This window comes from Ambystoma mexicanum, chromosome 2q (assembly GCF_040938575.1).
Source record: "Ambystoma mexicanum isolate Mex_15411 chromosome 2q, UKY_AmexF1_1, whole genome shotgun sequence".
Classification (NCBI taxonomy): domain Eukaryota; kingdom Metazoa; phylum Chordata; class Amphibia; order Caudata; family Ambystomatidae; genus Ambystoma; species Ambystoma mexicanum.
In genome coordinates, this window is record NC_090924.1 from 282,179,239 (window position 1) to 282,204,584 (window position 25,346).

The 25,346-nt window shown below is 44.9% G+C and overlaps 1 protein-coding gene across 1 annotated transcript in view; it reads left to right on the forward strand.

The window, feature by feature from the left end:
- The first annotated feature begins 529 nt into the window (after positions 1 to 529).
- The window catches only part of TEKT4 (tektin 4), a 188,234-nt gene continuing 163,417 nt past the window's right edge, over positions 530 to 25,346 (forward strand). Inside the window, exons 1-2 of the mRNA XM_069647249.1 lie at positions 530 to 1,215; positions 13,443 to 13,513. Of these exons, the coding sequence (XP_069503350.1) occupies positions 646 to 1,215; positions 13,443 to 13,513 (641 nt within the window). The 5' untranslated portion in view covers positions 530 to 645. The remainder of the gene's footprint in view (positions 1,216 to 13,442; positions 13,514 to 25,346) is intronic.

Genomic DNA, 25,346 nt, shown 5'->3' on the forward strand with positions numbered 1-25,346 from the left:
ACTGTACTGACCATCACTAGCCTGGGTGGTGGTTGCCAGTCTGAGACCGCTCACACTCGATAAAGTGACTTACCTTTATCCAAGTGGACTCCGCTGCCTTATCCACTGCCCACAACAAAAATCTTTTCACAAAAGTGGTTATTTTTCTACCGGTGTCTAGCCGAATATTTAATTTCAGCTAACAAGCACACATGCCACAGTGCCACCTGCTCTACACTCCCGTTTCTCCTGGAAGGATTATTTCATACTTTTTAAACTCACCATAACTCCTATCCCTTTCCAGGGAGTCTCGCTTTCTAGAGAGAGGTATTAAGCTCTAAACAGATCATTTGGTATGGTTCGGCCCGTTTCTTAAACGCAGGCTGAAGTTAGCTTCGTTCACACCAGCATCATTCTGTCACTTCTTTCTGAATCGCCAGTCCTCGTCCCTTTCGGCGTGCGGCTCTCCGATTGGATGCCAGATTCCGCGTCTTCATAGTTGGTGCTTAGCAACGGGTCACTTGAGAAAGGACGCTAACAGAGGTTCCTTTGACAGGCGTTGCCCTGACAACGCAGAGACGCCCAGGCCTGCTCCAGAGACGCGGCCTCGCGTGTGTGTCTTCGCCTCCCCCTGTGCCGCTTGAGCCGGCCTGCCTGCCCGCTGCAATGGCCGTGTGCTGTGTGCCGCCGCTCAAGCCGGCCGTCTCGGCTCCCGCGGGGCCAGTGCTGATCCCGCGTCCCCCTGCCCCGCAGACCATACCGCCATGCTCTCTCCCCGCACCAGGGCCCTGCGAGCCCTCTCTGCCCCTTGCATCCTCCGGGCTCGCCACCGCCGGCTTCCGCACCGCCAAGTACCTGCTGGACGAGTGGAAGATAAGGTGCCAGGCCGGTTTTGCCCAGGCCTTCGCCGACCGCGACTCCTCGGAGCGTGGACGGTACGAGTCGAAGCGGCTGGCGGCTGAGACTGAGGCCAGCTCGCAGCGCAGCCAGGCCGGGGCCACCCGGGCGCTGGGCGAGCGGCTGCAGGACCTGCACTTCTGGCGCTCGGAGCTGTGTCGCGAGATCGGCGACCTGACGTCCGAGACCGACCTGCTGGTGCAGCAGAAGCGGCGGCTGGAGCGCGCCATGGATGCCAGCGAGGTGCTGGCCACCATCGCCAGCGACAACCTGCAGTGCCGAGAGCGCAGGCTGGGGCCCGACCTTGTGCGAGACCAGGTGGAAGAGGAGCTGCTCCGGGTATGTCTGTCTGTACACAGAGACGGCTAGCAACCAGTATACTGGGCACAATACTTAGGAGAGTCAAGCTGTTTGCATTCATTACAAAGATGGCATTTTGCCAGTTAAGAATCACTTTAACACAAAAAAGTATAAGGGCCTGATAACAAGTTTGGTGGTATTTAACCTGGAAATACCACTTAGTGGTAATACCATTACCACTTGTGGTAAGTGAACATTCAGTAGTTTTAAAGGTCTGTAGATCATTAAATTATACCCCATGTTTAAGTCCTGTAGTTGTGGTAATTAACCAGTGGTCGAAGTGTACAAAAAGAAAGTAGTGGAACTATGTTCCTCTGCTCCACCCCGTTTCTGCCCTGCCCGCTTTCCTGTCCCTTCACTCTAACTTACTCAGTCATTTCCACCCTTCCTCCAATTCAAACCCCCTACCTGGGCCCTACCTTTCCTTCCCTCCACCCCACAAAGCTGGGTTTTACAAAAGTTCTCACAAGACTAAAGACAAAGCAGTGAAAGAACATTCATTTAAATGACCACCATTAGTGTGTCATTGTCCCCCACAGCATGCAGCTTCATGCAGCCTCCCCTTCCTTTCTCCCACCATGCACACCTCTGAAGGGATATGCCTATGACTATAGCCACTGATAAGCCCCTCCAAACACCTGTGTTCCTACACAAGTACCCCTGCGCCTACAGCAATTCCCAGATTGCTGATGGTTAACACAGCACCTAGGTTAAAATCCCCAGTAGGGGAACTGTTATTCTTAGTATTATTTTTTAATTGGCCTTTCCTACCGTCCTGAAATGGTTCTCCGGAGTAAGGGAACTATGTCCGATTTCCCTGAGAAGTAAGGGAACGTCGTACCATTTAGTTCCCTCCCCCTTTGACCTTTGTAATTAACACATAAGGTTATTGCGGCATGCAGTTATTCTTGTGTGTGGCGATAACTACCTCCACACAAAAGCAGACTTTAAACAAGAGTTGCTGTACAATAGTGGTAACACATCTGTGGCCTCATTACGAGTTTGGTGGCAAATCCACTAAATTACCACCAAACTCAAATACCGTTTCTGCCACTTGGTCCTGCAGATTTACCGTGGGATTACAAGTGGTGATGGTACGTTGTTCATTTCCCATTTTCGGAGTCCATAGGATTCAATGGGAATTGCATCTGATTTTTGGCGGTAAGGGAGGGAATTACCACCAGCCTTTTGCTGGAAGTTAACCCAACACCTATCACCAAACTAGTAGTATGGCAGTGTGGAAATGGGGCGGTAACAGAATTACCTCCACATTACAGCTGTTTATACTCGCACTGCCAAACTTGTAATCAGGCATTCAATCAGTATGATATATACCCTAGAGAAGAAAGGTAATAAAAGGGTTACAAAAAGGTCACAGGAGAAAGCTTGAAAGGTGTTTGATCTTACTAGTGCTTATGAATCTGTAGCTTAACTCCCCAGCCATCAGACCAAGAAAATACAACCCACTAGAGAAAAAGGCTAGGTGCACCCTTTTTCGAGAAAGACAAGAGCTTTGTTTAGTATACAAAAGAAAAATGGCGACAATTGTTTTATGAATCCACTGCCACAGAGATTTCTCCTCCTCAGTACAAGACTCAGATTATAAACACAAAAATCGTCACATATGACGCACTCGATATACAGTGTTAATCCCCCACCCATATTGGCTACCGCCTATTTGCATGCTAATTATTTCATATAGGCCATTTTCCAATTGGTTCCACAATCTTCTTGCCCGTTTTCACCACACATGGGTAACTCTCTTCTCCATCTTGAGACCCTGCAAAGTAATTGGTTACATTCAACTGGCACCACCCTACCTTTAATCCTAAACACGTGATGTACACCTGGTTATCAGCATGAACTCAGCAGTTGACTTCAAGGTCCGGTCCTAACAAACAAAACAGTCCTTTTTCTCATCCCAGACACACTGGCGTTCCCATCATGCCCTCCCCACTGTATGGGCATCATTCTTGACTCTCCCTGGCACACATCATAGACCATGTTGTATTCCACTTTCTCCTTTATCAGTTCTCCTCCCCAAGAGAGAACCTAGTGTCCCACTAATCAAGCCAGTTCACAAAGGATTTAAGGCCCTTTGCCCTTCACATCTGGTAGTTCAAATAGAATGACCATCATTCTGAGGGCCGCTAGTGTCCTAATTCATGTTTTGGCATGCCGGGTCCTCTGCCTTGCTTCCCAAGTATATGACCTCCTTGCTGGGCCGCAGCCTCTCGCCTGATTAGCTACACACATTTCTGCTTATTGTTCAAAGGCTTAGCTGGCGTGGATGTATGTGCGTGTTTCTCGCTGTGCTTGGGAATCAAAATTGAATGGTCAAAGAATGAGGCCTCGTTGTTCTGTGTTTTCAACACGGCCTGCAAGGCTCCAGGCCTACTCCTAATGCAGTGCTACTTTATGTTGTAATAACTGTGTATATATGTATGTTATGTATCGTGCATAATGCTATTATAAAAAACAACTGATTAGTTAGCCCCATATGATTCCCCACTTCCACCAGTCAGTCCCGCCCATGAACCGTCCCCCCTATACTGTTATGCACCTATTCTTCATGTTTTGTTATATGTTTCGCAATCTTAATCATCTAGGAGGAGCGACAATCTGCACATGCATCCCAACACCTCCCTACATGAAGGAATTCAGTAGGTCTCCAGTGAGCGACTTCCCCCCCCCCCAATAAAGGTGGTTTGAAGCTCACCACCCGTTGCACCCATGAATTTCACCTCTGCCACACTTATACGTTACACAATGAAAAAGTTCAGCTTTCGTCCATGATGCTTTAAATGGATAAACTACCAGCTCAGGGCTGTGAAGCAGCATCCGTTATATAAATAACTCCCAGGTCTATTAATGCATGTTTAACAATTGTTTTGAAAAGGAAGCACATGCAACAAAAAAAAAATAATAAGAAAATGGTAGCTTGGCGTATAAGAAACTGTGTCAACTATTTTTCTTCATTGATGATGCCCAAAAAGCCGAACCGTGTCTAGGGTCACTTGCTAACCAGGGTATAGTTGATGTCCAGCAGTTCAGGCTGGGCAGCTCCCATTCGTGGCTGATATGCCTGGACCGCCTTCGGTAATCTCACAGACAAGATGAAAACCAGGTCACTGCAGTAGAGCAATGCCACCGCTTCTGATTATTCCAAAGCCTTCCTGTCATCGCTTTTTGTTGTTTATTTTAATTTTTAGGAACCATCCGTCGAACTGTTGTCATTTTATGCGATCGTAGGCACTCATTTTTCCCCAGGATATTTGCAAAGGCTTGTCTTGTGGGTTTCCGAGGTTCATCACACTGCTTTCATTATGTTATATACAGTGCTGGGATATTTGTTGGGCACTTCCAGTTTGAGCTACACAAGGAGGTTTTCTCCAATGACACCTGACATTCCATGGTCTTTGGGGATGATTTGAAACTTTTCAGGGCAGAAGACAGGCTTTGTGTAATCAGGGAACATATTGAGAATGTCAAACTGGGAGCTTACTTGGAGTACCAAACATACTGGGGATGTCAAGCTTGGAGCTTTCTGGGAATGTAGAGCTTACTGGGAATGTCATCGAATGAGTTTTCTTATTAAAGCATTATTGGGTCCAGCACCAGGATCTACAGAACAAAATGCACAACAGAGAAGCTATAAAGAATATCTGTTTGACTACAGGTCTATCATAAATACTTTGCATGGGAAATTAACAATATTAAAACACCTCTACTACAAACTAGAAAGTAGAGTATGCAATTTGAGCCAATTCATACATGCCACAGCGCCACCCAGTGGCCATTGCTGGAGGTAGACCTCCAGTTCTGAGCCAAATGAGCAAAGCAATGTGGGTGTGCAAATTGGCCAAAATGCACGTTTTTTGCTGAATGAACTGCCTTGGCCCACTACAAATTAAAACATCAAATCCTTGTAATGCGCTACAAGACCTCACTATTCTTCCTCTAGGAAAGGTCATATGTATCAAGCAACCAACACTGTGCGTGAAGAAGAGTAAGACTTGTTTGGAAAGCAATGTAAATCCCTTTTGTGTTATTTTTTTTGTTTTTTTCGCAATTATATTTCTTCATTTCAAACATAATTACAATTTTTTGGCAGAGAATAACTTTTTTTGGTCGAGGGCAGCTTATTTAAACATGAATAAGTTAAATGCATCTTTTAAGCACCAAAAAAACGCGTCCAAGAAACCTTCCAAATGTGGGGGTACTCCCAATTCAATGGAAGTTCAGTACATGGCCCCTTCATCCTCTTTGTACCCAAAATAAATGGTAACCGAGCCAGCGCTGGTGCGGACAGTCTCAGGGATTCTTGCAAAGAACCAGGACCCGATTCCATACAGCAAAGTTGGAATTCCAAAGTTAACAACTTTAAGAGCAGTGAAGAGCTGGTTCTCCAAGCGCAGATCTCGCCAACGGGCCTTGGAGCAATGATACTTGATGAAGGGAAAGCAACCAGTCCGCAGGACATGGTAGTTTGCCCCTTGCACCTCCCAGTTGAAGTGCGAGAGGCCAAACTGGTCATTGCTCACAGCGCTGTACTTTACACAGTGGGAGGTCCAGGGGGCAGGTTCTGCTGCAGAAGGTGCTGGGTGAGTACTTCAGAGGCCTTGGGCTTTGGCTGGAAGGGACGTACCGGAAAAGGCTGGCCTGCAGGTAAAGCTTGTGGGCCTTACTCAGGGGCGCCATACCAAGGCTTACGCTTTCAGTTGGCACCGCGTTTTTCTAGCAATGTAAATCCCTTGAGTCGCTAAGGCATGGGACAGCAACTGCGGGGCCCCGCCAGCTAAGCAAAGGAAAATGGTCAAAGTAGTTAAAATAGAGAGGAGCTTTGTTGACCATGTTCGCTTATGCGGTTACCCACAAGCCTTCACCACTGCAGTTAACACTAGCTAGTGCATAGTATGCTATCTAAACACCAACTGAATGGCAGAAGAAAGCACACTTTCATGGAGCGTCCGCTGCTGCTGCCGCATATTGTGCAAGGCCGGAATCCAAGATGGTAGCCCATCTAGTTGGAAGCTCGAGTCACAGACACTTGCTACAGTACAGCATGATTGACAACCAAGAATAGCTGGGGAGTTTGTAATTCCCAAGCGAGCACACCAACTAGGGCAATCACTCACAACACACCACCAGCTGATGTAATTTACTTAATTACAAGGCCCTGGGTGGACCAGTGTTAGGGAGAATTCTCAGAAATGTACTAATTCCCTTCTATCTTAGAGACCCACAGCACTTTTGCTGGACTTTAGGACTTCTTAATTTCTAACCTGGAGAGAGTGAGACCTTTTTCCGACTCTCTCATGTATTTTTCTGTCATTTGGACTCTGTGTGTCTTTTGACTTTGGAGTCTGACAAACTCCATAGGCATCAGTTTTACATTGTGATACACAGCACCTTCAGTGCAGTGGCACATTGAAGTCTCTTAGATTTCCCAAAGGTTTAAATACCTTCTCTTGGTAAAACTACTGTTTCTAAGAGCAGGGAAGTGAAATTGACTTTACTTACATTTTGTAACTTTCTAGACCCAGCACACAATATCTTACCATAGGGTGCTGGATGGGTTACTTAGTATCCCCTTTGTCTAGTTTCTCATGTAACATGTTTATGTTACACTTTCTACAATTAATGGCTAGTGGCAGGCAGTGAGGATCTGTTGTAGAGTTGTTATATTGAGTGTTTGCTTTACTCGTCTTCAACTAAAATGGCTAAGCCCCACTAGAACAGCAATTGTAACATGCCTAGTATGGTTAACTTCAAGCAGGAAGCCCTGCTCATTCTAACAGTAGAACAAATGAAATAAATGTGTAAAGTCAGGAATCTCCCTGTTAAAGAAATAAATGAATTGATTGCATGGTTGTTAAATCACCAAAGGTTGGATAGCAGGCCTGAAACTCCTACTGATCCAGACAATGTGGACATTGATAATGAGGATGATAATTCAGAGTCTAACTCTAATGTCTTAGAAGAGTCAGAGGGGGAGAGGAGTCCCAGGATAGGAGCCACTCTTTGCCTCAGCAGGCCCTTTTGCCTCAACCTTTGCCCACTGGCACCCCACAAGTTCCATCACCGAGTCCAGAATATGTGTCTCTTGAGAAAATGAGGCTTGAATTGGAATTTAAAACATTGAAAGCCCAAGCTGAAGCCAAACATCAGCACCTCAAACTCAGGGAATTGGAAATGCAGCATGCTCTTGAAATAAAGGAATTGTCTCTTGAAACTGTTTCCCTCCCAGAGTCCTCTAGGTCTTCCAGTCCCAAGAGGCCTTGCCTGCCCAAAGAAGCAGTGAGTATGTAGGATGTGAAACTTGATAATTTGGATTGATTGGGTGCTTTTGAATATAACTTTGGGATTCAGGGTTTCACATGTGACTCCTCGACCAGCTGAGGCTGAGTGTGAGGTCCAACCAGAAGAGGTTGAATCAGCGACTGATGACACAGAGCTGGAAGAAGACCTTTCCCCTGTTGGAAATCTGTATCCTAAAGACCAACCTGAGCTGTAGACTTTGCTTGCAGATGGTGGCCCCTGTAGGGCAGACTTCAGCAGAGGTCAAAGAGAGTGTCCTACTCTTGAAGGACTTCGCCAACAGGCAGCTTCCCAGCTGGAAGGGCAAGAGCCAGGGAAACACAGGTTGTACTGGGAGGGTGGCCTCCTCCACAGTGAACGTATTGAGTCTGCCCCAGGAGACTACAGAAGACTTGTAGTGCCCCAGGAGGTGAGACATCAGTTCCTACATTTAGCCCATGAGATTCTTTTAGCTGGTCACTTAAGCTTTAAGAAGAGCAAGGAAAGGATTTCTCTCTATTTCTACTGGCCTAAGATGGGGTCTGATGTAGATACATTCTGTAGAAGCTGTCACACTTGTCAGACACCTGGCAAGAGTGGAGCCACGAATGTGGCACCTTTTGTACCTCTCCCAGTGATGGGAGTCCCTTTTGAGAGGATAGGAACCGACATTGTTGGTCCCTTAGGCCCTCCAACATCTTCAGGCAACTGATTTATATTGGTTATGGTAGACCATGCTACCAGGTATCCTGAAGCCATAGCTATGAGGACTGTTACTGCTTAGGCAGTGGCTAGGGCCCTACTTGGATTTTTTTTTTTTTACCAGAGTAAAACCCAAGGAGTTTTATCTCTGACAGGGGATCCAATTTTATGTCCCACTACATGCAAACCATGTGGAAAAACTGTGGAGTGACCTAAAAGTTCTCAACAGCCTACCATCTCCAAACCAATGGGTTGGTGGAGAGGTTTAACAGAACTATGAAGAGCATGATAGATGCTATAGAAGAACCCCTTAGAGGAAAGTGGGACCTTCTACTGCCATGCCTTCTCTTTGCTTATAGAGAAGCCCCTCAAGAAGGGATTGGATTCAGTCCCTTTGAGCTTCTCTATGGTCATCCGGTTAGAGGTCCATTGGCCCTAATCAAGGAGGGGTTGGAGAGTGCTCCTTCCCACAAGCCAGTGAGAGGCACTGACTATGTGTTTGGTCTCCGAAGGAGAATGACACACATGATGACAGAAGCTTCAGAAAACTTGAAAGCAGGTCAGGCTCTGGTGAAGCATTGGCATGACCAGAAGGCCAACATGGTTCATTTTACTCAAGACCAGCTAGTTCTAGTTATGGTACCTACAAGGCAGAGGGCCTTACAGGACAAATGGATTGGACCCTTCAAGGTTGTGGGAAAACATGGGGAGGTCAATTATTTGGTGGACTTAAGAAATCCCCTAGGGTCTTTCACACCAATCGTCTAAAGGCCTATGTCTCTAGACCAGAACTGGGAGATTTGCTTCTAGCCTCTGCTCAAGAGGAGGAGGAGAGTGAACCTCTGCCTGACCACCTCAGGGGACAACCTTTAAATGGGAAGATAGGAGTTAATCTCTCTTATGCAAAATTATGTTAAATCAGTTTGCCCCTCTGGTTTCACTATCACCATGTTTGACCCCTGGGAGCCAGCATGAGATTCTCACTTGTGACAGTTTACCTGTTAAAAGCAAAGGTTACAGAATGTCAGATCATGTAAGAACTTACACAAAGGAAGAGGTCAACAAGGTGCTTGATCTCGAGGTAATAGAGCCATCTATAAATCCATGGTTTAGTCCAGTTGGGCTAGTACCAAAGGCAGGATCCAAGCAGTTGAGATGCTGTGTGGACTATAGAGCCCAAAATGCAGTCACCACGACTGATGCCCATCCTTTACCAAGGACAGATGAGCTGGTGGACAAACTCGGCTCAGCCAAGTACCTCAGTACATTTGACATAACCTCAGGCTATTGGCAAATAGCTCTGGCAGGCCATGCCAAGGAGACAACTGCATTTTCAACCCCAGGGGCCTCTACCAGTTTAAAGGTATGCCTTTTGGACTAAAGAATGCACCTACTACATTCCAAAGGATGGTGAATCATGTTCTGAATAGGATGGAGACCCTTTTCCCACTCTCTCATGTATTTTAATGTGATTTTGAACTCTGTGTTTCTTTTGGTTGTGGAGTCTGACAGACTCCATAGGAATCATCTTTACATTGTGTCACCCAGTACCTTCAGTGCAGTGGCACAGCAAGGTCTTTCAGATTTCCCAAAGGTTTAAATACCTTCTCTGGGATAAACTACTGTTTCCCAGAGCAGTAAAGTGAAATTGACTTTACTTACATGTGTAACTTTCTAGGCCCAGCACACACTATCTTACAATAGGGTGCTGGAGTGGTTACCTAGTATCCCCTTTTTTCTAACTTCTCATGTAACATTTTTTATGTTACCCTTTCCTCACTGAATGGCTGGTGGCAATGGGTTTGTTTTAACTACCGTGGTGTGCATTTATTGCGGGCTGCGTTCGGAGCTGCAGTGAAGCACACTAGCCAGGGAGAGGAACACCAGATTGTGTGCGTTGCTTTTAAGTTGGCCAAGAGCTCCAGGAAGATCCCCTGGATTCCCAGGATGCAGGACTGGCCGAGCCTGAGCCCCCAACAGAGGGTGGGATCAGAGAGGCAAGGAAAATCCATCTCGACAGCCAGGAACCACAGTGTTGCTATTTTAAGTTGTCGCGAGGAGCTGAAACACTGAAGTGCCACTTGTTGGAAAGATTGCCGGTTGCGAGTGGTGACCATCCCATTGCAGTGCAGGAGTCCCCAGGAGTCCTCCCTCTTGTCCCCATGACTGAGGCCCAGGAACAGAGAGATCTGCATAGCTGCACAGGAACAGCAGTCATCTGCTGCACTTTTTCTTCAATACAAAAGTACTGTAAATTCTGAGAGAACCTACCTCTTATTGTAGAGTTGCTTGCATCTTCTACTACTCACAAGTCTAACCAGCTTGTGGCCCTACATTTGATTCTTCTTTTCTTCAAAGACTTCTGAAACATTGTGCAAAGACTTTTCTACTTGCCAACCAGAGGTGCTTCTTCCTATGTAAGACTCTCGCCAATTGACTTTGGCATAGCTTGTTCTACTGAATGACTCTGCTGTGGGGATCGAAACGTATTTGCCTGCTTAAGAATATTTGTGATCTCTTGTTTGTTCTAATAACCTTTTCCTTTTACCAACTTCTAACTGTATTCTAAATGCAAACAGTAAGATATTAATGTCCCCAGCACCCTAGCTATTGAAGTCACCTGAGGGTGTAGGTTGTGTCTGTAGACCATCCCAAAAGGGTCTTCACTGATTTTAGAATATTAAGAGTGTGTGTTTTGAAGTGTATTTGAGTGTTATTTTTATATTGTTCCCTTCGCAAGAAGGCTTACTCTGACTGACGGATAAATAAATTGACCATAGCTCATACAGCCATAATGTACTATTGGTTTCCGCAGTTCCCCTCTTTTGTGTTTCGTACCACAACTTCCAAATAATTCTATTCCTCCAACCCTTGTGGTTTCTTATTACCTCTACCCTGATGTCATTGTTTCGAGACTGCTGACTATCAAAGCTTATTTCTTTGTGTTACATGCAGATAACAGTTCATATGAACCATTTCATTAAGCATAATCAATGGGAATCATTTTATGAATTTCATCTGATTCTGCGCTATAGTGATTGAAGTGTTCGGGAACGGTCGGGAGCCGTGTTCCACTACTTTTATTTTTTCTGTTTACCATTCCTCTACTTTCTACAACCAAATTCCCCATTCTATACAGAGGATTTGTCCATTCATCTCCCTGTGCAAGTGTAAATTTGTAATAGGCGCCTTAGTTACTAGTCACTTAGACTACTTGTCACTTCTGCCTCGCCCCTGCGGGGACCACATTTCCACTACTTTTTTTCGGTACACTTCTACCGCTGGCGCTATCTTCATTGCAGGGTTTAGGATCCACGTATTTCAGTTCTATGCAGTTAACTATAATGGTAACATTTGCCCGTTTCAAAGGCAGCTCCCGAGACAACATAAGCAAGAGGAGACATTAACTACAATAGTAATGGGCAGAGTCGTCCATTTGCAAGGGTCATGATCTATCACATAAAATGTAGTAGATTGGGGGAAATGTATGGTGGGCTAATTTGAAGGCAACTTTCTCTTGATTAAATACGGCTTCTATTCCATATCTAATATTTCCAGCAGAAGGAACATTTGATTTAATAAGACTCTTTAATGTAAGGGGTACCGCAGAAGGCGAAGGAGAAAGAGATCAAGCCAGAGGTTTTTCTAAACTGATTCGGAGAGGGATCAAAGAGAGTGGGGGAATCAAGAATTAGAGCATTAGAGGACACAAATGGAAGATTGCTAAATAAATTAGACCGAATTCAAAAATAAAGAGAGGCAAAGGACAAAGGAGCGAGGTATAGCACACCGGCTCTCATTGCAGAATTGCATCTGCAGTGAGCAGAGACAGAGAAAGGTGGGGAAGATGAAGACAGGGATGAGTAAGACATCATTTATACATTAGGAGCCATGAGGCGGAGCCATGCCACATCAACCCAAGCGACGGCGCAAGCGCAATTCTGAACAGCCAGCACGAGCATGCAATTCCAAGCGCAATCCCTGTCCAGGGAAGCAGTGAGCATGTCCACTCTAAGCAGCGCCGGCTCAAGGAGCGTCCAGAGGGCGTGGCCGCACAAAGGCGCCTCCCCCCCCCGCCCCCACGACTCAAATAAAGGGCGCTTTGCCTCCAGCTCACTGTCATGCAAACTTAAGTATTGGACCGATACTTAAGTTTGAATGGCAGTGAGCCGGAGGCAAAGCACCATTTATTTGCTATTGGTTCAATTGGTGCAGTGCCAGGCCTAATAAATAATCACCCGAACCTGGCACGGCATTAAACACACAATATCAGAACAGCAGGGGCTCTGTTACTGTGTTTGTTCATGTTGAACAAACACAGCAACTGAGCCCCTGCTGTAATTGCATTGTGTGTTTAAGGGAAGTGCCCAGCGAGGGGCAGGAGGAAAAGTGTTTGGTTCGCCCCCCGCCCCCTTGTGCGCACAGACCACACCAATCTTGCATAGGGCGCTGGCAGACCTGGAGCCGGCACTGACTTTAAGCCATTCCCAAACCTGCGCAGGTGCGATTTACACAGCTCAACTACAACCCCTGCTGAGACTTTTGCCAGGAGTGCGTGCTGACTGCGCAGGTAGCCTGGTAACGATTCAGGCACCAGGGACAACTGGGGGTTTACAGAATGTGTGTTCCGAGTTTCCTAATGTGAGAGATGATCCAGAGAAGTTTATTTGGGAATTGGGTCAGTGCTATTATCCCTCATAGGCGGATATGAACCAGGATCTAAAAGGATTGCATCTTAACACACCATCACACGCCCTACTGGTAAAGGGGGCGGGGGGGAGGGGTATGTCTCCCCCGCCCACACAATAGGCCCTGCTCTTGTTTCCTGCCTGTAATGAACTCTGCCTGCTGTTTGAATTAATACTGTATTTATTTCTAACCTGTGCATGGTGAATAATTCTAGTTGCGGGAGGAAGTTGCGGGGAGGGGGGTTATTGCAATGGATTCTGGACAGTGTTTGTTGTTGTTTTCTGATCATCTACGTAATGTTTTCTTTACTGGAATATATATGATGGGTAACTGATTTCTCTCAATGTCATCGAACTCCGCCAAGGTGACTTTATATGCCAAGCAGTCGTTGTTCTCTCGGTAGTCTCTTTTGTGCCATCTATGCGCATCATAGGCTTTACAGATGGGCTGCGCCCTTTTCAATGCTGCATTGAAGTACACTAGGAGATAACTGGGTGCGCTTTCATCTTATTCAGGAACTGGAACTGGTGCGAAACGTGCAGGAACTTCTGAAGAGGACTCTGGAGCAGACGGTCATGCAGATCCGGTAAGGCACACTCGGGTGGGGGTGTCTTTCGCAGCCACATGCATTATTTAGCGTTTCCACCTGCGTGCCTGGTTACAAGTGCTCGGTTTCTTAGCACTATTGTCTGTGGCAATGGATACCAGCGATCACAGAGGAAACAGTACGTTATGGAGCATATTTTGCTCTTTAATGTAATTTGACAGCGGGGAGCTGCTACGTTTACACTGTACTCGTACAAGCGTGTACACCACCTTTTGCCCTTTAGATTTGCACAGGCAGTGTAAAGTGAGTAAAGGCTGCAGTGTTTACTTTTGCTTGCGAGTGCCACTTGCCATGCTCGCAGGGTTTCCTTTCAACTGGGAACACTGCTTACCATGCATGCATGGTAAGGAGTGGTCCCAGGGGGAAGGTTTCACTTGCAAGCCGTGTGTACAATGGATCCCACTTGTACCCTTTTACCCTCTGCCGTGCAAAATGATGAGTAAACGCCTGATGTCAGGCTGCGTTTACAGTGGATTCCTGTAGAATAGGCCTGCTTTTTGTTGTTGTTGTAAAGAGCAGGCGGATTCCATAGGAATACAAAGCATTTGCGCCACCTTGAAAATGCATGCTGGTGCAAATTCTGGAGTATTTGTATGACAGAGAGGAATGGTGAAGCGGAATCGTAATTTACAAACTGTGCATCCTCTCGGCCATACAAATGAATGAAAATGGATTGTGACAATGTTATGCAAGACCTTTAGTCATTAGATGTACATTACGGCTCATCAAATGAGCTCCTAAATTGACAGGCAGGCTCTCAGAAGCCAGCTTGACCATGACCAAGGATTTACGCTCTCTATCTGTAGGGTTAATTTTCCAAGGAGTTTGACTTTTAACCAAAGGCGTTTTCAGGACGACCTTTACTTCCATCTAAAACAAGTGCTAAGCAATATAGTGCCATGCACCGCCGCCTCAGATGATCTGCCTTGAAATGGCAACTCAGGCATGAGCCGTTTTCATGTTTTCCCCAATTTGTACCATACACACATAGGCACCCGTGAAGAAACTATCCAAAATCCCCTCATGATAAATTCTTTTCAGTTACCTACCAGGTCCTCTCTCGTATTTCCTTTGTACGATTCCCAGAGCAGTCACAATGCCATTGCTGAGGTTATGCTGCCACCAAGTGGCAAAATGGTAATGATACACCATGATATGTGAGCGTCCGAGAACATTTATTCAGGGCCTCATCAGGTGACATTTAAAATACCTCCTGTTTTCAAAATACCACCTAGTTATGAGTTGTGATCATATATGAGAATGATACCATATGGTACATAGAAATTACTTCATGAGGTAAACAAGCCTTATTTGTGGTTTTTCTAAAATGCCACCTAATTGAAAGTTTGGACTATTTCAGGCACAGGGAGCATAGGAAATATTTCATAGTGGTCCCTTTTCCAAGCCGCAGGAGCATACATAACACTTCTAAATGTGGGCATAACGTGTTACACCTACCTTAATACCTTTATTCACACTCTGGAACATTTCTGTGGTATTTAAAGGCTTAGGCGGGGGACAGAACAGAAGTGACATTTCCACTTTACTTTTCCCCACTCCCCGCCCAAACCACCTGTTTTGACACCCACATGACATTTTCAGGCTGACGTAAAACCAAAACATTTCCTTGGAATCTGTCTGCTTTTTTGGCAGCTGCAATAAGAAGGCGGCTTCCAGAGAAATCCGCTGTAAACTCTGCCTGAAAGTGGAAAAGGCAGGCCCCCATTTACTCAGTGTGCAATGTTAAGTGCAAACACAAAGGCATAAGGACACCTTTGTTTTGCACTTCGCAGTGCAAAGGATTAAAATTGCATGGAAGGGCCTTGTTTGCATGGAAGTGTAAAGGCATCGGCTACCCTCTGTGCAATGTATGGTATTTTACAAACTCCGCTCCACGGTGTACATCGGCATTATTTCCGGCATGCAGTGATTTCGGGAGGCTTATCCGAGGGGTGCAGCAGCTGCAGCACTTGGTTAGGTTTCTAACGAGGGCATTTCTCAATGTCCTCCCTTCCTAAAGAATCTAGTGATTTATGTAAGTGCTTCATGAAACTGCATGCCTGAGTTCTGTGATCCTGGGCGTCGGTATTATTAGCCAGTTACTGATCATGTATGGTTGATCTGGCACACCTGCTGTCTGGCATTGCCATTCCCGAGGCGGGCCTGCTGCTGTGCGCGAGCTGGCAATCGAGCTTTCTTTCCCCGAGGCCAAGGCAGTGCAGGAGCCTTCGACTGTTTCCCAGCATTACCCCCCGCCCCCCTTTCCTTGTCACAGTCCTTACTCTTCAATCACTTCCTTCCAATCAGCCTTCTGGGCAGATGCCTAGGAAATGCTTATTTTTTTTATCATTCCCTCCTAGACCCTTTCTGGGGCCTAAGGTCCCTCCCCTTGCCTTGGCTCCTCTTGTGTTTTCTGTCTCCCTTTGAGTGTATTTAGAGGAGGCTGCCAGTTTTGGTTCTTAGAATGCGCATGCGTCCCTGTGGTGGCGCTGTTGCGTAGAGCGTGCCAGGTTGCCAGACTCCACTGGCTTGAAATTCCCAGGCTACACTGTCGTGGGCTTGGCTGTGGACAGTGCTGTTGCAAACTTGGTTTCCCTTTGCCCTCAAACCCACTGTGCTGCGAATTGCTGGCTTTGAGTGAGTCCTAGTGGAGTAACGTTGCTGAAAATGTTGGAGGGGACATGGCATCTAAATGAAGAGGATCCTGCCAAATGAGTGGGACAAAATGGTTTGCCACAAAAGTTGGGGGGCGACAAACACCCTTGTCCCCCCTAAAATTACACCCGTAGTGGGTCCCCCCGAGATACCAGGGCGGTCAGCATTTGTGGACCTGTCAGAGGAAAGCATGACAGAACACGCGCAGTGAGTTACTCAAGGTAAGGTATGGCAATCATGCGCGGCTGTATTTGTATATCAACGCGCATCTATGTGTCATTTTCTCCCCAATACATTAAAGGGTTACTGGGACACAATTTTAAGTAAAGAGCATAAGGATTTCTGACAGCCCAATGGAGCAGGAGCAAGGACGTCAATTCCCAAAAATGTCAGGGGTAGTGGAAGTGACATCACATGCTTGATGGCATAACAGGAAGTGATCTCTCATAACCTTTGACCCCTCATGGATTCACAGGAAGGGGCACCACATGCCCTTTGCTGAAAGCATCACAGAAGTGTTGTTGAAATATGCCTAATATTGACAAAATAATATATCATTATCAAAGCAGAAAAAAAAATGCCTAAATAACCAACCGTATATAAACTATGGTTTTGCCCTGATATGTCAGGGTTGCAGTTATGATGTACCAGGGAAATGAATAACGCAACTCTTATAGTGTAGGAGCACTGTATTATATGCCAGAACGGTTTCATATGGTAAGTGACTTCCACGGGATGCCGTCTACAGCTTACATATGAGGAGATGTCAACATATGCTAAATACAGCCTTTCATGCCCAGGTGTGCCATAATATGCTGAGTGCAGCCTCATGTCCTTGAGCCACCATTTTATATCAGCTCTAGCATCACATGACTGGTACAGTCATCAGGTGCAATGTACAACCTGATGTGATCAAGTACTTCCAACATACACCAATTGCAGCCTCAAAATCCTTCTGCTCTTTTATGCCATGAAAAGCCACATATGCTAGGTATCTTTACATCCTCACAAGTCTAGGGTTTGCTATCATATGGAAGTGCAGTATCCCATTCCCAAGTACATACATCATAGGTCAAATAAAGCTAAATCTGGGAAATATAAGGTTCCCACCCATATCTAGGTCTTGCCATTTTAGAAGTGTAGCCTCAAAAGGCTACACCCTAGCTCTGGTGCCAGAAATCGCTACAACCAGCCAAGTCCAGGTGAGGACAGTACATGCTAATTTCCCCTAAAAGCCCACATACCTCACTGTTATGTCAAGTAACGCCGCATAAGCAAGGCATAGGAATGGCATACAATTCCCAGGTGCCAACATCAGATGTCAACTGCTGACTCAAATGCTAAAATGCTGTCATCTTATGGAAGGTATCAACTTGAGAGAGTTTGGTACATGTCTGGAGGTTAACTCTGCTTCCGACATACTGATCCTTTATTGGTCAAGCATGTTGGGAAGTCTCTAGATCACAGTCTATTCCAGTCCGAGTTTGCCAACAGTTCCAATGTCTGAGTTGAATTTTCATGTTGTCTAATTTTATTTCTTTTGTAAGTCACGCAATCTATTGCAATCTTATTCATGTTGCTCGATTTGTTTATTTTTCATGTGATTTCATACATGGATTACAATACCTGATGCTGGCTGTAATCTTAAATGCCCACTAAAACACAATACTGCCTAATAAAGGCAGCTGCACCTCATATACTACTTGTTTTGAGAAGTGCTGCAGTTTGCATAGCCAGCCATACTAGAGCCAGTCCTTATAGCTAGCTTGGACTTTGACCCTTTTTGAATTACAGCTACCTAGTGATGGCCTGTAATACATTCCACTGTAATTTATTCGGCCTTAGCAGTTTATGGGTTAAGGTGGTGATTGTAGTAATATTTCTAACGGGGCGGATTTGAAATGTCAAACATGCAAAAATGGCACAAACAGGACCTTTGCAGGCACGCTGTGCTACTGCAGAAGTGCACTGCACGAAAAAGGAATACTTTTGTATATGGCAAAATATTGGGTCTGCAGATTATATGTAAAAAGAAAGCTCTCAAGAGTTGCCATATTGTTTCAGTATATGTCACTCTTTACTTCAGGGGACAGAAGCACCCAGACGCTCCCTAAGGCATGACTGCTGTGGACAGACCAGTTGGATTTTGAATGAGGCTAGTTTCAGATGCACAGAGGGACTTGCCTGATGCTAATGTCAGGGGGGGGGGGGGGTAGACACCTATGGATGTTCCCTGGAGTACAGGCAGATTCTATTAACTTCCAGGGTCACCTGGCCTCTGCAACCAAAAGGGTAAAAGAAGAGAAAGGCGCTAATGTAGAGGGTATCCAGCTTGCTTCAGAAAATGTGTGTTCTTTAGAGGAAGCAGAGGGGGTTTTCTTGATTCTTTTTGAAGTCCAAACACCAACACGTGAGTACAGGCTGACTCTGGATTTCAAGAGTCCAAACCACCACATAACCTTCAGACCATTCTAGATGGAAACCCCTCAGAGGGTCATCATGGCAATCCAGCCTGAAGGCTGGTAAAGGCTACAGATCCCCTGGATGGGCATCTGCATATATCAATTCAGAAGGGCAATCCACAATTCCTGCACAGATTGTGGTGGGATCCAAGGTGCATACATTCCAAGTCGTGGCATCTGGACTGCCCTCAGTCCCACTTATCTTCACCAAGTTGCTAGCTCACCTCACGAGGAGGATATCACAATCCATCTCTATCTGGGTGATTGGCTGGTTCAGACACCTTTGAAGAACCTTGGTACCCGGCAAATGTCCAGGGTCTGTAAGCTTCTTTGTCAGCAGCGATTCAAAATCAAGATGGGAAAAGGTGATCATGGCAAATCTCTTTCTCCTTCAGGCCTTCAGGGACTATGTAGCCTGGGTTAGGATATGTCCCCTGGCATCGCTCCAACCTCCTTCTGGGATCCTGTTAGGACTTCCTCAAGGTCTTCCACTGGCCAACAGCATATTTGTGTTTTCTGGTCCATGTTTTCTGCCGACCCGTGGGGAATTCTGGAATCCACAACACTTGTACTGTTGTATTTGCCGCGCTGGACTGCGTGGCTTGGTATGGGGATAATGCTGGTCTTGAGGATCTGGAGATGTCATTGCCAGGGACATGTTGCAATGACCAAAAGGCCAGTTTCGTCACACATCTCAGTCTCTTATCTGCAGCTAAATGTATTTCTTCGAAGTACTTTTGTTTTCAATGTATACACCTAACATATGTTTTGACCCAAAAATAAATACGGGCTCAGTTATCATTGCACATATAAGACATGCCAAGCAGTCCTATTGCAAGATGACACCATTATTGGGAAACTGAGCTCCATGTTGCCTAATGACACCCTAAGGTTCACGAGTTGTAGGTCCTTCACTTAGTCTTCTGAAGCAACTCCATTAATGGAAAATTAGTTAGGATGCCCCTATTCCTGGTTGCTCCACCTGTCAACCGGTTTGGAACACGGCTCCCAGAAGGCCAATAAAGATGCCGTTCCTGTCAAAATAATGTTGATGTATGTTATGCGCATGTGTTCCTCCATGCTCCAAAACCTGATTGCTCCCTATGTCTCTGTCACCTATCAAATGGCACCTCTGTCCTTCTATGATCTCTCACGAATCTCTCAAAACGTGGCTTTTTCAACAACACCTGACCAGTGACTTATCCCAATGTGCACCAGACTGAAATCCAGACCGCAACTCAGAGTACTGTGGTACTGTGAAAAGATCCCTGCCCAAATGCTGGCTACCCACGCCCTGCGCAGCGCTCTGCTAGTCTCGAACTAGGTCCCCATTTTAAACAATCAAATAAAATAATAATAAATAGGATTTTATAGTGTGCCAGTGGTGTCCAGGCACATGCCAGTTGGAATGTCAAGGTGGGCATTCTGAATCAAGTAGTGCAGTACCTGAAAGTGCTTGAATCCCATTGAAGGTGATTTTTCATCTCAGTGTTCATCCTCTTGGTTGGCAAAACAGACCAACATACTGCACGGTGGACACAGCATATGCAGAACCAGGGATTTAAGCATTGATGTGGTAAAGGACTTCCTGGCTGAAGGAAGCGTTGTGCCAGGTGTCAACATACAGAGCGCAAGGCCCGCAGAAGGCATAAGGAGTGGCCAATTTGGTATGTCCTCCTAATCCATGGTTAGCTCCTTTTAAAGGAAAGGATTTCCCTTTCATTGGAGTGATAATATCGACATCTCTGCAGAATCCAAACTGGATAAAGTTGGTCAAGATTAAGGGTTGAAACCCTCAACATCGCCTGGATAGATTTATTATCCAAGGTTAATCTACAAAAAGGTTCTCAGATTTTTTGCTGTTTCATAATAAAACTGGAGGATGCTTGGTAGGGGATACTAAGATCATGCAGGCTTTGTTTTCTTCTTTCTTCTCCCTCATTCTTCCTATACTCTAACAGAGGGTTGTAGTAGTTCGATGCATTACCAACGACTTTAAGTACATCTGCTATAACTTAAGTTCAAGGGGTTGGATACACAAGCAGCTGCCGGTTTAATTAAACGGTTTTGATTACTTAACTAAATTGTACTTTCCTTGTTCAGGCGAAGCATTCATTTTTGCAATTGCAACTTAAGGTTTTTTTCTAGAACAGACTTTTGCACAAGATTGAAATGTTATTTTATATACTTATTAAAACCACAAATAAGAAATAATGAACAAAAGCCACTCCATCAGTGAGTAAGGTCTCTTCAGCAATGACTGACAATAACCAACATTTCCAAAAAGAAATATGAATTGATAGAGAATTTATTTTATTTTGGCGAAAATCATGTTTAACTCTTAAGGATGACCAAAGGAATATTATGAAATATCATCTTGTTCCAATGAAAGAAAATCTTAATGCCCTTTGATTGACAGGACCTGTATTTCACTTAACCCTCTGTCAGCTATATTGGTAATCGAGAAGGTCATTTAGTTGTATTCAATATACAATTAAGTGGAGATAAGTTGTAGTGTGCAGGATGCAGTAGATGTAAATGCTTATTTCTTGATTAAACCTTTAACTGCACCCAAGTCCCACTAATGCAGAATTTCTGTTAGAGACAACGAAAGTGGCATCTAACAATATCTTATTTTCGATAAGAACGTGTCATCTGGTTGATTAAGGTATCCCTGTACAGAGTAGTTAAGACATAAAGGTAAGGCTGTTATCTAAAGAAACAGCAATATGTTTACCCATATATATATATATATATATATATATATATATGAGCCAATGGCTAGCTATTAGACACATGCCTTTGTATTGCATTTAGTCAATCTTTTCTGGCTTCTCGTATGAGCTGTATGGTGTCTTCTGATGTTCATGTGGGGTTAGGCTCTTTTTCAGTTACACGATTTTCAAGCCCAGCAACGGAAACCAGGGGTAGAGAATCAATCTCCTCTGCTGAGACAGGAAGTGACAATCATGGGGAAAATCGAATAATGTTCTGTTTGACAGGAAAAGACTGGTGGAGGAGCAGTACTGGCAAGGCCACTATGGGGAGATCAGAGTCTGGGTCACAGAGGGAGCCTTTTGGAATTTCTGAATCATCTCATGGACCATTCGTATAGGAGGATGGTGGTATCCAGTGATTATACTGAATACAAAATAGGGAATGGAATTTAAATGAATGATATATAACGAAAAAATACCGTTTTTGAAAAGAAATATATGTCTGGGTGAGGTAAAGGGTTACATCTCGTGGGCAGGGGGTTTGGGTGGGGGTTTAAACGAGGGGAAATAAGGGCCTTGGGGAGGAGGCCCCCCAAAAGAAAATCAATATTTTTTCGTTATTTATGGTTCGGTAAAATGTAATTTTCTATTTTTCATTTGTTAAAATCACAGTGAACCGAGGAAGGCTATGTAGATTTCTGACCAATAGGTCAGAAAATCACCATCTAGGGAGCCATTTGTGGCAGAAAGGGCAATATGAGAAGTTCCTATTGGTGTGCACCATAGTCAAAACTACAAAGTCTGTCACCTTGTCTATTTCCTGAAGGTGAACTTTAGATGGGAAAATATTTTGCCCACAATGAAAGGTTTGGTGGGTTGTACCGCAGGATAATGACACTGTGCCTGAGTTAATCAGTCCAAGCACAGTGACTTTTTAACTCATCAGATGTCTCACTAAAGTTATCATTAGGGCCAGTAGCACCCATCATGATGTGCAAGATGCGGGGTGTGACCAATATTTTCTCATACAAAAAATAACAGACATGGCCACCAGGAAATGGCAGACAAGTGCTAATGATTCGAGCAAGACTTCCATTTTAATGACAGCCATGGAAAGCCGCTTTGGGGATAATGGCGGCATGGTGCTCAAAGATGGGAAAGTGAAGTATAGCCCGTTGCACGTGGTGGTATATTGAGCATAGAGTGGGGTTCTAGACGCAACCGTAGGAGGGCAGTTGCAAGAGACAGAATAGGAAATCAGGCTTCTTGGAATGCAGGCATGTACCATTAATTAATGCTAGAGGTCAGAGCAACCAGATTTTTTGCCCAACTGAAACCCGCTGCTAATGCGTCCCTGAATTTCTATTGCTGGAAGAGAGAAAATGTATCAACATTATTTTTTCACGTACAGATTTGAAGTTGTTTTATCTGTGGTGACCTAAACAAACGGGAGAATTGAAATAAAAGTCTAGCATTCCAGAGGACCTACTGCCCTCTCCGAAAACTTGATTACCAACTATTTGTCCTTTGGAGACCATACCAGTGGGTTTCCAGGTGAATAGAATGGGGCCTGCAACCAAATTCCAAAGGACCCATTGTTTGGGTGATTTGAAGAGGTGAACTTGCACAGAGATTGTCTTGAGGAAGATACTGGCCCTCATTACAAGTAAGGCAGTATTTCAGTGGTAAATCCGCTGAAATACCGTAAAATGAGCTTACCATTACTGCCACTTGGTCCGGTGGATTTACTGCAGTATTGCAAGTGGTGGTAGGTGGTATAAGGTCCAATTTTTTGGAGTCCGTAGAACTTTGGTGGAATTACCACAAGCGATTAATTTTGTCAGCTGTAATTCTGCCGATTTTGCCATTTTTTGGGTAGCAAGGGGGAGGATTTACCTGCAGTATTTTGCTGGCAAATAATCTTCAAACCTACCACCAAACCTGTAGTATGGTGGTGCAGTATGTGGCAGTAATGCTGTGGTAATGAAGTTACTACTGCATTATCACCGTTTTGTCCCACACCACCATACTCGTAATGAGGCTCATTGTTCCTAAATCCACCAACATATGCCTGGAATAATTTCAGTATGAAATATATGCATGCTTTTGAGAGTATGTACATGGCTTCTGTAGGGAAGACAGGAGGAGATAGACTTCACTTGTTCTCAACATGAATGCCCAATGCCATCCAACTAAGTTTCCTCTGTGTTGATCTCTGTGATATCATTTATTTTCCTTCAAAATTAGTCTTCTTGTCTTGGGAAGCTAAAATGCTTTCTGGCTACATGTGCTCCAGGTATCCCTACTGTGAATTTGAAACTGAAGAATAGTGCACTTGGGTTCATCAATAGAACCCCCTTGAGAATGATGTATGCAGCCTTGAGATTGGAAAGTGCTTGCAGACAGGACCGAAAGAAGACCCCCACAAGGATACGAAGACCCACTAGAGGCAGTCCACCTCATTAGTCTCATTCACTGCTTCCCAGATGGGGAGATTGCAGAGGTGAATAGTGATGTCACCAGCAGGGAATGTCACAGTTCGAGTCTGCATGAGCTACCCCAGCATGGGGAATATGCCTCCATTGGTTAGCCAGGGGACCCCCAAAAGAAGATCCACATCAAGAACTAAAAACAGAGTCATTTCAATAAAGAGCTGGTACAGTGGGGAAGCAGCAGGGAAGGCCATGGTTTGCAGCCAGATAGGCCGGGTTCTGCAACATATGCCCCACCCGAAAGTAACGGAACCTAGAGCCCAGCTGAAGTTTCAAGGACCCTAAAGATATCCAAGTAAAGGAACATGATGTTGACCCTAGTGACCCTAGTCAGACATCTGCAGTCACTATTTGAAGAAAGTGCAGCAGTACAGAACACTGGGTCTCCAGATGAGGAGGACAGTACCAGGGTCCCGCTAGACAGATGGATGCTTTAACAAAGGGTCCAGCCGAGGCAACAGCCATGCCAGGACATCACGTTGCTCAATTTCAGAGGTCACACAGCACATGCGAGTCTTGAGATTTGATGAATCACAAAATATCTCCTAGTGAACGGATCCAGCTGTCCCCTCTAGATCAGGGGTTGGGGGAGGAGCACCAGACTTGGTTATTTCTCTTCAGGAGAGATTCAAGAGTCCAAAAGATACCGGTACAGGTTGTCAGTTGTCAGCCTTTGGTCAATTGTCTCTCTGGATAGGTCATGATTAAATCCCAGCAGTTGACAAAGTTCTGGCTGCTGAGTGTCAACCAACCCAAAATCTAAACTATTTAGGATGTGCCTGTACAGCCTTGCTTCAGGACTATTAATATATTATCAATCATCCAGAAGAAATAGGCATTGTTACTTTTCAGAACCTTTCACATTCATCCAGAAATCTGAAGCAATGTCCACAAACTTCTATTATAAGGGGTTAAACATTATATTTCTTGTTTATTCATACAAATATATATATACATTGTTTAAACATTAGTCGTATTTATACATAAAAACCTTAAATAACATAAGAACACCGCGTCACTCCCAGTCTTTAAGTATCTGATATCTGATTCTGAGAATACCATAAAAAGAGGTTGTCACACCCTTCTTCTTAGGTAATCTAGGGGGAGATAACGGACATGCCTTTAGTCTTGGGAACGTCCCCTACAGATCCAGGCTACATGCGAAACCTCGCTAAATTGCATATGAATATACAAGTATAGATACAATGTTTCTATCCTTGCTCTGTTTGGTTATAATACAATTCTGAGGAAGTGGATTCCAATTGATGGATGAATGTGAAAGGTTTTGAATTGCAGCTTTTATATCAATCCAGAGGTTGGAAAGCAACCTTAACCACCGTTCATACACACATGCACCATTAAAACATTTGGCAGCCTGTCACGCATTGCTGGATACCAAACTCAGGCATTCGTCCGGGCAGACTCAATGGATGTGGTTTTAGGAGCAACCCAGACATACAACCCACGCAATCGCTCACACGTAACC